Source organism: Tupaia chinensis, unplaced genomic scaffold, assembly GCF_000334495.1.
Source record: "Tupaia chinensis unplaced genomic scaffold, TupChi_1.0 Scaffold000320_1, whole genome shotgun sequence".
Classification (NCBI taxonomy): domain Eukaryota; kingdom Metazoa; phylum Chordata; class Mammalia; order Scandentia; family Tupaiidae; genus Tupaia; species Tupaia belangeri.
In genome coordinates, this window is record NW_006159813.1 from 5258305 (window position 1) to 5274898 (window position 16594).

The 16594-nt window shown below is 49.2% G+C and overlaps 1 protein-coding gene across 1 annotated transcript in view; it reads left to right on the forward strand.

The window, feature by feature from the left end:
* Positions 1 to 9695, forward strand: part of NOS1 (nitric oxide synthase 1) — a 121641-nt gene extending 111946 nt beyond the window's left edge. Inside the window, 5 exon segments of the mRNA XM_027773089.1 lie at positions 1254 to 1372; position 1852; positions 3771 to 4053; positions 4056 to 4135; positions 4138 to 9695. Coding sequence (XP_027628890.1) covers positions 1254 to 1372; position 1852; positions 3771 to 4053; positions 4056 to 4135; positions 4138 to 4188 — 534 coding nt within the window. The 3' untranslated portion in view covers positions 4189 to 9695.
* Positions 9696 to 16594: the final 6899 nt, after the last annotated feature.

Consider the following 16594-nt stretch of genomic DNA (forward strand, 5'->3'; position numbering starts at 1 on the left):
TGTGTGAAAAAAAAATATATATATATGAAAAATACATATATATATATATATGATACAAGTACCATGGCTCCAGAGAGAGGGCGGGTCCTGTATATGGTGTCTTTAGCATGGTCCTCAGAAGGCACTTACATACCTTCCCCAGGGCTTTTCGGAATAGGGTTGAAAAACTGCCCCAGCTACACATGAACCCACTCTACAGATGGGGATGGGCAGCTTTCTTCAAAACCTTCGGGATCAGGGATGCTGGGATTTAACCCAGTGCATCCCTGAGCATGCCTGCCACATGCGTGTTCACAGCCACTGTCCCTCAGTCCGGGGACATCTCCTCCTCTTGTTTATCCTCGGAGACATTGTCCTTTGAGAATACTCTTGACCACCCACGCCATCAGTGGGGCTCCCAGAGCTTCTGGAATTCTTTTTTTTTTTTTTAAGAAGTTTTTGCCAAGGGTACCTACACTCACCAGAGAGAGAAGACAGTGAGAGGGAAAGTGAGAAATCATCCCCCCTGGGGGGATGGCTACACTGCGATCCCTTTTCCTCCATTCTCCTCCTGGGATCTTGGGCTCATACGCGCGCGCGCGCGCGCATGAGTGATTTTCAAGCCGCTGGGTCTGGGACTCAAACCACGGTCAGCCATGTGGGAGTCTATCAACATAACCACTATGCCACCTGCTGGTCCTGAGCTTCTGAAATTATTAAATGCCATAAATCAGTCGTCACCCATGGTGTTTCTTGAGGCTCCAGAGGATGTTATCTTTGTTTTGGGGCAAAACTGATCAAAGATACGCCTCTTCAGGCAAACTCTGGTGTTCCCAAGAAGTCTCCACTTTGGGCAGCTGTGGGGTGTTCCCTGAGAACTAAGTGGGCGCTTTTTCTTTCCTCTCCTCTGTGCTGGTCTCTACGAGCCATGACATCTCACGCTAAAGCTGGCCTTGCCCAGATCTGCAGGAGAGAGTGGAGGGAGGAAAGGGGAGAATGGTGAGATTTCCAGTGGGCCTCCTCACATCCACAAACCAGCACGGTTTCAGGATGAGACCTAGCCAGCCTAGGAGGCCCCTGCCCTGGGGGCAGAGTTGTTGAAACACAGTCTCAGAGACCGAAGCCGCCCTGAGGGCGCAGAGTTCAACCTCCTTTCTTTAGGAACCCCCCTCTTCAGGTATACAAAGTCCATTTGGGGCATCATCCCTGTCTGCACCCCTTACAAGCCTCTGTCTGGCATTTGAGGGCTGTTTCCTGCCTGCTCTTGTCCACAGGATGACAACCGGTACCACGAGGATATTTTCGGAGTCACCCTGAGAACATATGAAGTGACCAACCGCCTTAGATCTGAGTCCATTGCCTTCATCGAAGAGAGCAAAAAAGACACCGATGAGTAAGCCGCTCGCTCCTCGGTCAAGGGTAGCAGAGCCCCCCCTTCTGGTCCCCTGGGCAGAGATGTCTGGCTTTCCACAGGGGAGAGGTGTGGACAGCAGCATCAGCACGTCTGGGCATGTGTTAGAAATGCACATCCCAAAGCTGGTGAGATCCGCTGAATCAGAAACTGGAGCGTCAGGGCTCAGGAGCAATTTGGTTTATTTATTTATTTATTTTTTAGGTTTTTGCCGCAGGGCATGTGCACTGCTGGAGAGAGACAAGAACAAGAGGGAAAGTAAGAAATCGTCCCCCAGGAGGATGGCCATGCCGCAATCCCTTCTCCTTTTAGGATCTTAGGTATGCACACACATGCACTCACTGTAATTTTTAAGCCACCAGGTCCAGGACTCAAACTGTGTTCGGCCATGTGTTAGTCTCCACCTTAACCACCACACCACCTGCTGGCCCCAGCAGTTTGCATTTTAGTGGACTTTCCAGGGTACTCAGAGCCTAGCTCAAGCGTGGAAACCCTGCTGTGAATGGCAGCTTCCATATGCCACACCCCCTAGTGGACCGAGCCTCCTGCCTCTGGGAAGTCGTATTCCTCTCCACTCACTGCCTTTGGCCCTCACACCAGCTTCTGCGCCCCAAATCGCTGGAGGCCTCCACATTGATGCAAATCACAACTGATAGGATTTTGACAGTGTCACTCCGGCTTTATAAATTGCTGGGAACAGTCTGAGACACCATGAGACTGGGATTGAGTCTCACTATTTTAACCTTCACTTGTGACACCTGAAGCTGGACAGTGACCCTGGTGCCCTCCCCCACTGCCCACCACAAAAGGCCTGGAAACCACCCCCATATGCCCTTTACCTTAAACTGGTAGGAATTCAGCCGTCTCTTTTTCAATAACATGACATACTTTTTTTGGATTTCTTTTTTTTTGTCTAAGGGCATATGTGCTCCCCAGAGAGAAAGAGCATCTCCCAATGGGATGTGGCTGCACCACAATCCCTTCTCCATTTCTCCATCCTGTCAGGATTTGGGGCACACATGTTCACACAGGATTTGAACTGCAGTGCGCCCTGTGAGATAAGGCTCCCAATACATAGCACTTAAGCACTGTACCATAGGACTGGCCCCATACTCATCTCCCTTATTTTAATATTTATTTTATTTTATTTGTTTATTATTATTCTTCACTTTGACTAGAGAGCGAGAGAGTGAGAAAGCAAGCTGCCAAGTTCAGGACTTGAACCATGGTCAGCCATGTGGGAATTGGCTCCCCATACTCATCTCTTAAACTCAGTATCTTCTTTGTCTTCCCCTTAAGATGACAATCTCAGGTGGTGTGGTGGTTAAGGTGCTGGACACTCCCACATGGCTGACCACAGTTTGAGTCCCAGACCTGGCAGCTTGCTCTCTCACTTTCCCCCTCTCTCTCTCTGGACAAATTAAAATAAATGAATTAATAAATAAAATTAAATAAATAATTTTGGGGGGGAGGAGAGGTTTTCACTATAGGGTGCGTGCGCTCGCCAGACAGACAGAGACATAGAGACAGAAAACAAGAAATCACCCCCCAGGGTGGATGGTCATGCCGCAATCCCTTCTCCTCCATTCTCCTCTTGGGATCTTGGGCACACACGCACACGCGCCCGGCGTGAGTTTTAAGCCACCAGGTCCGGGACGTGAACCACAATTGACTACGTGGGAGTCCAGCAACATAGCCATTACGCTAACTGCTGGTTCCCAATAAATAATTTTTTTAAAAAGTTGACAGTCTTGGGGGCAGAGGAACATACATTGGTGTCTGAAGGATGCTTTTGTACTTAAGACTTTTGCAGTTTTGAAAACACTTTTTGGTGTTCAGTAGGCACATGAAATTGCTCTGAAGATAACACTCCTTTGACTGTCAAGAACCCATTTATTTATTTATTTATTTATTTGAGAAATTTTTGTTATAGATTGCACACACTCACTGGAGAGACAGAGAGAAAGCAAGAAGTCACCCCCAGGGGGAAAAGCCACACCATAATTCCTCCTCCTCCATTCTCTCCCCGGATCCCGGGCATGTATACATACGAACTTCTGGGTCCTGGACTCGAACCACAGCCGACAATATAGGAGTCCAGCAATGCAACCATTATACCACCTGCTGGTGCCCAAGAGCCCTTTTAAATGTGCCTCTTCCTGGCCAGTTGTGTTGCTGAGCAAGCACACATGCATTCATGCATTTATTCATTCAAAATGAGCCCCAACTACTTACCAGGTCCTGTTGAAGACATTGGGGCTGCAGAAGAATGGAACCCAGAGTGTAGGTGGTTTTCACTTGAGTCCCTTGGAAGAATGGGTCAGTTGCTCCTACCTAGGACACTAACTCCCTCCCTCCCTCCCTCCCTCTCCTCCAACAGGGTTTTCAGCTCCTAACTGGATCCTCCCGCCCAGAGGGATGGCAGAGCTCCTGCTCCAGTGGGGGCGGCTGCAGGTTTTGTAAGCGCGGACAGACACTGCTGAACTTTCCTACGGGAGCCCCTATGGCCCGCTCTGCCTCTCGTCCTGTCGCTGTGTCCTGGTTTTCCTCCTCTGGGTTCTCACTCCCTCAGTGGTTTCCTTGGCGCTCCTGGGTTTTCTCCTCGAGTTTTCCTGCTGCGATGCGATGCCTTCATAATCTGCAGTGGCTCTTACAAAACTCCATCTCCCTCCATCCCTTGCTGACAAGGGCGAGTCACCGGTGCATGAAACCACTGGAACGTGGTTGTCTCTCCCATTACAGTTTGTTCTCTTGCGTTCCCCTGGAAAGGCTGCAGGCACTGGCCAGAAATTTTCTGAGCCTGTCCCTCGGCCACTGAAATCGTCCCTGATCCTTTTTTATGAGGATGTTTTGGTCGTGTGTGTGTGTGTGTGTGTGTGTGTGTGTGCGCGCGCGTGCGTGTGATGGGCCTGGGTCTGCTCTTCTGTCTGTGCAAGGTGTTGATGTCAGATCTGAGTCTATGGTTTTCGTTGGGGACCTCAGTGCCAAGAAACGTGTCCCTGGTCCATAGAAATTCTTCATGCATCCCTAATGAAGGGTCTGTGTAAGTGTCTTGAAATACTTGGAAGTCCCCTAATTGCCTTTTTTGTTTGTTTGTTTGTTTGTTTGTTTGTTTCATCTGGGGAAGGGGTAGTGATGGCTAAGTGAGAAAATCTCTTAATGAAAGGTAGAGTCACAGAATTAGATGTGTTTAGATTCTGACACCAGTTAACCTCACTGGGAAACAAACCCATCGAATGGATGGGACAAAACCCCTCTCTGAATTCCCTGACCAAGCCAGGATCACCTCATTCGGCCACAGCGTAAGGCCCAAAAGTAAGAACGGACATAGGAAATAGGATCTTCCCACTTAACCACCAGGTGACTTTGAATAAGCCTCCTGTCCTCAGTGTCCCCTACTCATATAAACCTAGGATATGAATGGGTTAAGTTACAAAATGTTTTAGAACCTGGAAACTTTTTTTCTTATGCCAGAGGGCACATGCATAGATGTGCAAGGGGGGGGAAGATAAAGTACCCCCAAGCCCCAGTAAAAGCGGATCAGGGTGGAAGGGGATACTGTAAGGAGGTCCCACATGACTTCTCCTATAGGAACCACAATTCGGGGTGGGGAGAATCTGGCCCTCGCACTCCAGGCCTTCTAAAACTGACCCCCCTACTTTTCAACCTGTGAAAATAATTTTGTCTAAACACATAATCCTCACTTAGTTCAGAACTGGGCAGCAAGGTCTTCAGGAGGAATTAGGGCCCATGCAGTTTCTCCTTGGGAGGCAGCCTCCTGAGCTCCCCCCTCAGAGTGAAAGAGGGAGGAGGTCCCTTTCTATACCTAAGTACTAACAATCAGTATCAGGCAGTGCCTAGAGAGAGTCAAGAAATCCCAGTGCCACCCACAGCTTTGGGGATGGGTCTGGGTCTTTCGAGACAGAAAGGAAGCGTTCAGTTCTGTCCTGTTTTGTTTTGTCGCACAGAGAAGCCAGCTTTCCTTTGTATACTGTGCAGGGGCATTGCTTCCTCGATGCTTGGTTTGGAGGCATGCCAAAGCCCTTGGGAAGGGCTGTAGGGCAAGGGTACCAAGACCCCAAAGGGTCCAGCCCCAAGACCCTTAAAGCTAAAGGGCAGACCACGTCTCATCCTTCTCCACCCTCCCTGGCAGCCCCCATGGTGTCCTACCCCTGGCACCAGAGTGTGACTTTGTGCTAGTAATAATCTCCTGGGCCTGCCTTTAATCCCCTTTCTTCCTGCTCAGTCTCCCGTGGACATAGAGTCCGCATCCCACAATGACACTCTATAACACGGAGGGAAGCCCATTGTAAACCCCTTTTTTCAAAACTGCAACAGAATTCCAGCTCCTATCGCAGGCTAATTCAAGGAGGCGAGGGAAATAAATGGGTAACTTGTCTCCCAGGGGCTTTCTCTCCAGCCCTTGAGCCTTGGAAGACACCTCCTAAGATGTCACTAATTCCCCCGGGGACTAAACCGCTGTGTCCACTGTCTGTCAGCACTTGGCTCTGCAAATCAAGCTTTATGCACGAATGCTTTCCCATCTGCAAGTAATACTTAGGAGCACGGGCTACATGCCGGCACCCACTTCCTGTCTGCCCCTGCCCTCCTAGTAGCAAGCAAGTAGAGAGGAACATCTCATCTGTCAGGGACTCCAAAGAAGTGATTACATAGCTGGAATTTGTCTTTCTTCCTAAGAAGGATGCATTTTTTTTTTTTTAAGTAAACACCTTTCAATCCCAACACAAGCTGCTTCCCAATTCCTGGCTAGAAGACAGCTGCTGAGACTGACCCGTCTGATGTGTTTCTCTCATTTGCTGGGATATCTTACACCAAAAAAGCCTCCTTGTATCAAGTAACCTATCAGAGCAGAGAATGGAGTCTTGTAGGCCTTGCACAGACCCAGGGTGGGTAAATGCTGCCCTCCTGTGGTGGGTTTTAGTTCAGGTCCTGTAGCCGGCAACCAGTGCAGAAAATAAATATAATATGCAGTTTACCAAAAGAGAAGCAGAAGTTGGTTGACTGGGTATTTGGGGGCTCTCGGGTTGAGGCTCATTTATTTCCCTCGCCCCCTTGAACTGGCCTGCAGTAGCTCCAATCCCATTTTACAAAACTGAGGTTCTAACAGAGTTTGAGCAGGAAGAATTAGACATTCTGGAAACAAAAGAGCTGAAATGGGGTTTTTCTCCTATCATCACACCTGTGTTATGAAAGCGTAGCATAGGTTAAAACTCCCTGGGAGGAGAAGGGACTTCCCTCGGTTTCCTTGGAGAGAGAGATCCAGGTGTCTCTCTTCGGAGGAGAACATTTAAGACCCACCAAAATGGAACTTTTGGAAATGAACTGGAGTCCAAACCCAGACTCTGCCCCCGTTTATACAGACGCAGACGGGCTGGTTCCTTGACCTTTCCGAGTCCACACACCCCTCTTATGACAAGGTGGACTAAGGAGGCAGTGTCCACTTTCATGGTACCTGGCCCCAACGCTATCGAATTTTGTTATAATCACTCACCAGTTTATAACATGTCCTCCTCCAGGTGGAAGGCACTGTGGAAGATGCAGGGTTAAACAAAATGGGGGTTTTTTTCTTACACAAAGTTAGTATCTGGTGAGTAGAGACGCTGTTCTTGGAAGTGCCATCAGCATCTGGGGTTTGAGAAGTAGGTGGAATTTTGTTGATGAATTTGGGAAGACGAGTTTTCCAGGAAATGGGAGGAGAGAAAAGGCATGGCTGGGGAGCAGGTAGGGTACCGCAGGGCAGGACTGGGGAGACTGAGAGGGCAGAGGGGTAGGGAGGTCGCTGGGGAGATCGGCAGGGACCAGGCAGGGGGAGAGGTGAGTGGCACAACAGGATACTCGGACTTGTTTGATAGACAGCAGGGAGTCCTTAAGGGTGTTTTTTCCAAAGGGGAAATCAAAGTGATTGAAATTCTGCTCAGAAAAGATCTGATCACAGCCAGAACGAGGACAGGTGGGCCATTGAGCTGTGAGGGGGTTATCACTGTAACCGAGACTCGAGTGAGGAAAGAAGCAGATCTACTTATAAAGAGATGCCACGGGCTGACCAGCAGGGCCTGCAATCCCATCGTGGTGGAGCGGGAGGATGAAGGGCAAATTCAAGAGTCCGCCTGCAGCTGAGAAAGGGGTCTCATTGAGGGAGCGTGGACTCAGGAAAGATGAGTTTGCAGTGCTGACGGGATAGCTAGCTTCTCCCGGAGTCTACAGGCTGAATCTCCCAAGTTCCAGCCACGCCCAGGTGCACCAAAGGAAAAGTGACCCTGGCCAATAGCCTAAGAGCAGGGCTCCCTTGCCAGGCACACCCCTAGCGGCCACCTGATTTAGGCTTCCAAGGAGGTCAGGTTAGGCCCTAAGCCCAAAATAAGGAAGAGGTCCTTTGCCCTTAGTCATGAGCAGATGGTTCCTGCCAAGATGATCAAGCCAGACATCAGGGCCCCTTCACCCCTGTAGCATTGGCCTCCAGCACGGCCTTTCCACTCATGCTGGGAGAGCTGTGGGCACCTCGACTGTGTTTTAAGCCAGCCAGTTGTAAGTGTGGGTTTCCATCTCCACTGTCCCAGACCTGCAGCCTGTCACTGTGCCCTGGCTCCTCCAAGCCCTCTGTCTGAGAAGGCGGTCTGAGGTGCCAGCAGGTGACAAGGAGAAAGATATACTGACTTGAGCTTCCTATGTCACCCCTTTATACTCTGTCTCCTCCCACACTTCATCAAGTCTCCTGTGTCCAAACATCCTATTTGGCTCAGGAATTAAAAGCCAGGAGCTGGGGTGGAAGACAGTGGATCTGAGAGACTGAAGGAGGGTCCTGCCTCCTAGGGACACAACACAGATAGTCCCCACGAACATGAACTTAGCCTACAAGGGCCAATACTGACCTGGCCTTCCCTCTTCCTCTCACATCCACCCTCCTTGGTCTGTCACCAGTCCCTGTCTGGTGGTAAAAAAGACCCAAGGATGAAAGCTGCCTCCTCCCACCCCACTGCTATGTCTCCAGCGTGAGGCCCAGGAAGGCCCTCATCCATGGGAAGCAGCGTCTGTTTTCTGGTGGTGCTCATCAAAGCCTGTGCGAGGGAGATGTGCAGGGTCCATATGCCTTCGTATGTCTGTGGTTGCTTTTGTCCTGGACTATCTGAATGGCTCCAGGCAAACAGGGCCTATTTGATCCCAAACTGAGTTCGTTATTAACAAGGTAGCCCTGGCAGGCAGGCACAGATCCACCAGAATACAGTTTCGCGTGACCTTTTAGAAAATGACTCCAGGACATGGAAGTGCCCAGACTTGACTCCTGAGTTCAAGGACACTAGTCCAGGATCTGTCACCCTTGGCACTGTTGGCTTGTGGGGATGGATGATTCTTCATCGAAGGGCCTGTCCTGAGCATTGTGGAATGCAGAGCAGCATCTGTGGCCTCTCTCTGCTCGCTTGATGCCAGTAGTAGTCTCCCACCAATTGTGACAATCAAGTACGGCATCAGACATTGCCCAGGCCCCCCAGGGCCAGCACCTCCTGCCCCTGGGCTGAGATCCAGTGCTCTTGGACGTGAGGAGTCTCAGGAGCTCTCCCGGCTGCCCTTCTCATCGTAGATCTGGAGTGGGCCAGACAGCTTTCTTCTGCCCGTTGGTTATTCCATTATCTGCTGTCAAACCAAGACTTGCAGCATTTCTGGGGAGGAGGAGAAGTATGGTTCTCACACACCCTCCCAAGCCAGAAGGATGGGTAGTTCCATAAGATGCTGTGTAATTGATGTCGCTTCTGAATGAGGCCCACTGAGTCCCAGTGCTCACGCTCTGAGTCTAAGCCCCTCCCGTGCCCTGCACTCTGCCTCTGCCGTCGCGTTATTGTGTCGTCCTTGTGATTGTAAGACCCATCCAGGCTCGGCAATGGTTTCCCAGAAAGCCCAGCGAGCGGCGTCGGTCACTCCGCTTTGCTGTACCCATAAGTGTCTGTTCTGGGGCTGGTGAAGGCGTGGAGGTGGGCAGAGCCCAGTCCCATCTGACCACACGCGCGCTGTTGGAAACTCGGACGTCCCCCCCTACCTCTGAGCTCTCGATGCTGCTACTCTCTGCCAAGTGTCCCATGTGCTCCAGCACCTTCCTCAGAGGACTGACGCCCACCCCACGCTCTCTGCGAGGTTGTCCAGGCTGTGTTCGCCGCATGCTCTTCTTCTGTATAGTTCTCATCTTCGAATTTTATGGAATTCACAGTCTACTTATGCCTGTTTGCATTATGGTAAAAATATTAAAAAGTGGACTTGACCTAGCTGACTGCTGTCTTATGTTGGATTTGCTTAGGATTCCCGCACACCTCTGCCCTCAGCCCTCGCAGGTGGGACACCCCAAGAAGCCTACCCTAGACGGAGTTAGCAGGAGGCCACTAAGCAAGTGCTCTTAGAAAGAGGCTAACAGATGGCCTAATGGTTACGTCGCTAGATTTCCACCTAGTCAACTGTGGTTCAAGTCCCACATCTGGTGGCTTAAAACTCATGCCAGCACGTGTGTGTGCATACCCAAGATCTCCAGAGGAGAATGGAGGAGAAGGGATTGCGGCATGGCCATCCCCCCTGGGGGGTGATTTCTTGCTTTCTGTCTCTGTCTCTGACAAACATATGAGCCCTATAGCAAAAATTTCTCTTAAAAAAAAAGAAAAGAAGAAGAAGAGGGGAGGGAAGGGGAGGGCATGAAGTCCAGCTGGTCACAGGGAAACTCTGAGATCACATAGTTTGCCAACAGAGCTTCAGTCACCCTACAGGGACCTTCAGAGGTGTCCCATATTGGGAAAGGGAGGCTGAGTTTTATGCCCCTGCATCAGTCCATCTTGGGCCAGGCTGTTTCCTCCAGCAGAAGTCTCCTCTGAAGGGCTGACAGCTGAGAGTGCTCCCTGCAACTGGAGAAATAGTTCTCAATTCCCATTCTAGTCCATTCTGTTGCTAATAACTGAAAAATACCCGAGTCAGGGGTCAGCAGGCTGTGTGGTGATTAAGGCGCTGGACTCCCACATGGGTCACTAAGATACGTCTTGGACGCGGCAGCTTGAAAATCACACCAGGTATGTGTGTGTGTGTGCATGCCCAAAATCCCAGGAGAATCGACTGCAGTTTGGCCATCGTCCCTGGGGGTGATTTCTTACTTTCCTTCTTTCTTCATCAAGCACTCACACCCTGATTGTAAGACCCATCCAGGCTCGGCAATGGTTTCCCAGAAAGCCCAGCGAGCGGCGTCGGTCACTCCGCTTTGCTGTACCCATAAGTGTCTGTTCTGGGGCTGGTGAAGGCGTGGAGGTGGGCAGAGCCCAGTCCCATCTGACCACACGCGCGCTGTTGGAAACTCGGACGTCCCCCCCTACCTCTGAGCTCTCGATGCTGCTACTCTCTGCCAAGTGTCCCATGTGCTCCAGCACCTTCCTCAGAGGACTGACGCCCACCCCACGCTCTCTGCGAGGTTGTCCAGGCTGTGTTCGCCGCATGCTCTTCTTCTGTATAGTTCTCATCTTCGAATTTTATGGAATTCACAGTCTACTTATGCCTGTTTGCATTATGGTAAAAATATTAAAAAGTGGACTTGACCTAGCTGACTGCTGTCTTATGTTGGATTTGCTTAGGATTCCCGCACACCTCTGCCCTCAGCCCTCGCAGGTGGGACACCCCAAGAAGCCTACCCTAGACGGAGTTAGCAGGAGGCCACTAAGCAAGTGCTCTTAGAAAGAGGCTAACAGATGGCCTAATGGTTACGTCGCTAGATTTCCACCTAGTCAACTGTGGTTCAAGTCCCACATCTGGTGGCTTAAAACTCATGCCAGCACGTGTGTGTGCATACCCAAGATCTCCAGAGGAGAATGGAGGAGAAGGGATTGCGGCATGGCCATCCCCCCTGGGGGGTGATTTCTTGCTTTCTGTCTCTGTCTCTGACAAACATATGAGCCCTATAGCAAAAATTTCTCTTAAAAAAAAAGAAAAGAAGAAGAAGAGGGGAGGGAAGGGGAGGGCATGAAGTCCAGCTGGTCACAGGGAAACTCTGAGATCACATAGTTTGCCAACAGAGCTTCAGTCACCCTACAGGGACCTTCAGAGGTGTCCCATATTGGGAAAGGGAGGCTGAGTTTTATGCCCCTGCATCAGTCCATCTTGGGCCAGGCTGTTTCCTCCAGCAGAAGTCTCCTCTGAAGGGCTGACAGCTGAGAGTGCTCCCTGCAACTGGAGAAATAGTTCTCAATTCCCATTCTAGTCCATTCTGTTGCTAATAACTGAAAAATACCCGAGTCAGGGGTCAGCAGGCTGTGTGGTGATTAAGGCGCTGGACTCCCACATGGGTCACTAAGATACGTCTTGGACGCGGCAGCTTGAAAATCACACCAGGTATGTGTGTGTGTGTGCATGCCCAAAATCCCAGGAGAATCGACTGCAGTTTGGCCATCGTCCCTGGGGGTGATTTCTTACTTTCCTTCTTTCTTCATCAAGCACTCACACCCTATGGAAAAAAAAAAAAAAACAAATTAAAAAGGAAAGGAAAATACCCGTTTCTGGGTAACTGAAGCGAATGGAGGTTTATTTGAACCACGGTTTTTTTCCTCACGATGTCTGTACTTACATTTTCTTCATTGGATAACAAGCTGTGATCCTCTTCTCATAAGCAGCCTGAGGTGATCTTTGAAAATGGTTCCCTATTCACTTGACCCAGAGAATCCCACAAAAGTCATGCAAATCAAGAGTTTTGTGAAACCTTTGTGTTCACTTTAAGAACACCTGTGAAACTGCCCAGGCCACCAAAGATGTGCACATTCAAAAAGCCACCAAGTATCTGAAAGATGTCACTTTACAGAAGCAATGTATGCCATTCCGTCATTACAGTGGTGGAGTTAGTAGACATGCCCAGAACCAAACAGTGGAGCTGGACACAAGGTCAGTGGCCCCTAAAGTGCTGAATATTTGCTGCATATGCTTAAAAATGCAGAGAGGAATGCTGAACTCAAGGGGTTAGATGCAGACTCTCTGGTCATGGAGCATATTCAGGTGAACGAGGCACCCAGGATGCTCCGTTGCACTTACAGAGCTCATAGGCAGATTAAACTCGTCCATACATGAGCTCCCCCCGCCACATGGAGATGAGCCTCACTGAAAAGGAGCAAATTGTTACTAATCCAGAAGAGGAAGTTGCACAGAAGAAAAAGATAATCCCAGAAGAAACTGAAGAAACAAAAACATATGGCACGGGAATAAAGTCAGCATTAAGAAATGTAAATAAAAGTAAAAAAAAAAAAAAAAAAAAACAAGCTGTGATTGTTTCAACTCCATTAGCTGATGATGGGATTGATTGAGTTAATATATACAATACACTTACAGTGGAATAGGATAAAATGGAATGGAACAGACTAGGGCAGGGTAGGAAAGAACACTTGAGCACTGAGGTTTTCAGGCCTCTTCGAACCATCTGCAGTCACAGGGTTGCTCAGGGCTCCAGCTCTGGCTCTTTTCAACTTTCTCAGCTTTCTGCTCTTCTAGAAGTTCAGACAGCCCTGTCTCAAAGCTGATACTTAAGCACCGAATTTTTCAGGCCTCCCCGGACCATCTAAAGTCACAGCGTGGTTCACTTTAAAAACCAGTTCCTGAGCACCTCCCCATCTGTCCAGGGGGAGGCCTGGACACCTGTATGTTTAACTAGCTCTCCATGAGGTCCACATACACTGTGGTTTTGACAGGCCTGGCCTCAGAGGTGGCTGGCTGGGACTTTTTGTTTTTCTTTTACGAAGTTTTTGCTTTAGGGTACATGCACTCACCAGAGAGAGAGAGCGAGCGAGCGACACAGTGAGAGGGAAAGTGAGAACTCACCCCTGAGGGAGAATGGGCATACCTCAGTCCCTTCTCCCCCATTCTCCCCCCAGGATCTTGGGCATGCATGCACATGTGCCTGGTGTGATTTTTCAAGCCACCAGGTCTGGGACTTGAACCATGGTTGGCAATGTGGGAGACCACCAACATAGCTGCAATGCCATCTGCTGGTTCCTGGCTGGGACAATTTAACATTCTATATATCCCAACTAGATGACTTCAGTTGCCCAGCAACCAGGTAAAAAAAATCCAAATTTAAACCAAAACGGAACCTTCCCAAACACAAATCCAAAGGAGAAAGGGGTGTGAGACAAGTGGGAGGGAGGGGAGAATAAAAGGACTTTTCAACTCATTGCACATCGGTAACAGAATATGGGCTCAGGGGCCCAACAGTAGCACAGCAGCAGCACAACTGGACCCACATGGGAAGGCCCCGAGTTCATATCCCAGAACTTTCCTGAGTATGCTAGGCATATGTGTACCCAAATCTGGGCTGGTTAAAGCTGGAGGTAGATTGTGGTGTCAAGTCTTGGCTGGGGTGCTATCTCTGTGTGTCTCTTTCTATCTCTCTCTCTCTCTCTGATACTCTTTTTTTTTTTTTTTTTGGAGAGACTTTCACTGTAGGGCGCGTGCGCTCGCCAGACAGAGAGTGACATAGAGACAGAAAGCGAGAAATCACCCCCCAGGGGGGATGGTCATGCCGCAATCCCTTCTCCTCCATTCTCCTCTCGGGATCTTGGGCACGCACGCACACGCGCCCGGCTTGAGTTTTAAGCCACCGGGTCTAGGACATGAACCGCGGTCAACTACGTGGGAGTCCAGCGACATAGCCATTACGCTAACTGCTGGTTCCCTCTCTCTGATACTCTTGATCATGGAAGAAATAAACTTTTAAAAAGTGATCTTTAGTGGCCAGCAGGTGGCATGGAGGTTAAGGCGCTGGATCCCACATGACCAACTCCACAGCTTGAGTCTGGGACCTGGCATCTTGAAAAACACACTGGGCATGTGTGCATGCATACCCAAAATCTCAAGAGAGGAATGGAAGAGAAGAGATTGTGGCATAGCCATCCCTCCCTTGAGGGGTAATTTCTCACTTTCCCTCTCTCTGAGTCTTTCGCTGTCTCTTCACAGCAAGGGCATGCACCTTATGGCAAAAATCATTAAGGCGCGAATAGACAACATGAATGGTTACATTGCTGGGCTTCCATGTAGTCAACTGTGACTTGAGTCCCGGACCTGGTGGCTTAAAACTTACACTGGGTGCGTGTACTTGGTGCTCAAAATCCCGAGAGGAGAATGGAGGCGAAGGGATGGCAGCATGGCCATGCCCCGGGGGTGATTTCTCACTTTCCGTCTCTCTCTGTGTGTCTCTCCAGTGAGCACACATGCCCCATAGCAAATATCTCTCTCAAAAAAAATATTTTTTTTTAATCTTTAAGGCCATATTAACCTAAAAGATGCTTCATGTATATTCTCATTTTACACTTTGCACAATCGCCATGAAAACGGAATGAAAATCGAGGGAAGTCTTTACAATTGGGTGGCTCAGCATAGGCTTTAACTCGTTTCCTCTAGAGGAAAATAAGATTAATCAAATAGCAGAGGAGTTTATATATGAGTAACGAATACACTGATTTTAAAAATTAAAAAAACACCCAGGCCCTTCGTGGCACAGGCAGTAAGGGTGCTGCTACACAATGCCGAAGGCCACGGGGAGGATTCCAGGTTTGCAGCCGCCGTCTAGGGCTGGGGAGGATCGGGATGTGAAGTCCCTGTGGAGGGTGCCTCTCTCGCCCTCTCCCCATCGATCCCTCTCTTAATGGAAATCAATGCACTTAAGAGAAAACCCTCAAGTTCTTTGTATTACTAGACTTGGGAGGAGAGGGTCCAAGGGCAGGGTCTCTTGGTCTCCCTGCATCTGGGTTTTCTCCACTGGAACACAGAGTTGCTGTTGGAAGCCGCCTTTCCTCCTCTCCCTGCTAATTTACTGCGTCCAAGAATTCTGAGCCATTCGAGGATGAGGAACTCCATTCTCCTCTTTCCATCTCATGGAGATGTGGTCGGGAACACAACCACTGGTTACTAGAAAGCCTCAGAGACGCACTGTAAACTTAAGGTGTAGCACCTACAGCATTTGTTACACATCTGCAGTGAGGAATTGGATCAGTTTTGTTTTGAGAATTTCGAAAAGAGTCACTACTGGAAATGCGGATGTCAACAGAAAGCCACCTGCAGAATCTGTGCGGGGAAAACGCCTGTGCCTTTTTCCTCTGTGGGTTGGCAAGGCCTTCACTGAAAAGCACACCCTGCCCCCGCTCGCTCTCCCTCTCATTCTGTCACACCTTTGCTCAAAGGCACTCGGTGCCACCAGAACCAAAAAGAGGGAAGGACTGAGCCGACAGGTGGTGTGGTGGTTAAAGGCGCTGGATTCCCACATGCCTGACCTTGGTTCTGGTTCCGGACCTGGGGGCTTGCTTTCTCACTTTCCCTCTCTCTCGTGCTCTCTCTCTCTAGTCAAATTTTTAAAAATAATAATAATAACAAATAGAATTAAATACATAAATAATTCTTATTAAAAAATTAAAAAGAGGGGAGGGCAGCACTTCTGGCCAATACTCAGAGCATGCTCTGACCACGGCCTTCTCAGCTTCTGTTTCCTCTGCCATTCCACCCAAACCTCTCCTTCCTGGCTGACTCTCTGCCATGGTTCTAAACCCAGTTCTTATTTTCCTTCCAACTGACCTTGCTTCTGCCACTCTCCATGTCTGGAAACTCACTCTCCTCTGATGATTGCATTTCTGTTGATGAGGGTTTGATTCAAATTCTTCCTTTGCACGTGCCCACCTCTGTCCCCTAACTGGCCTTCCTATCTGTAGCAGTCAGTTGGCACATACGTATAATGCTTTTCTTTTTATTTTTTTAAAAGAATTATTCACTTAATTTTATTTATTATCATCATTCAACTTGGCCAGAGAGAGAGAGAAAGCAAACTGCCAGGACTGGGACTCGAACCATGGTCGGCCATGTGGGATTCCAGCACCTTAACCACCATGCCACCTGTCAACCCCCTGGTGTAATGTTTTTAATAGCTGTGTGTGTGTGGGGGGGGGCTGCGTCTTGACTGCCTCTATGTATTAGTCACTTATTGCCACAGTCATGCTGAGTAACAAGCAATGTTGTCACCCTTGAATCTCCCTAGCACCCTGCATTACTGCTGCAGAGGTTGGAGGGAGGTGGCTATCAACCAGGGAATACTGCTGGCTTTCTCACTTTCTCTCTTTCTCACTCTATCCTTCTCTAGTCAAATTAAAATAAATAAATAAGGCTATATAAAATAATTCTCTAAATATACATCTTTTTTAAAAA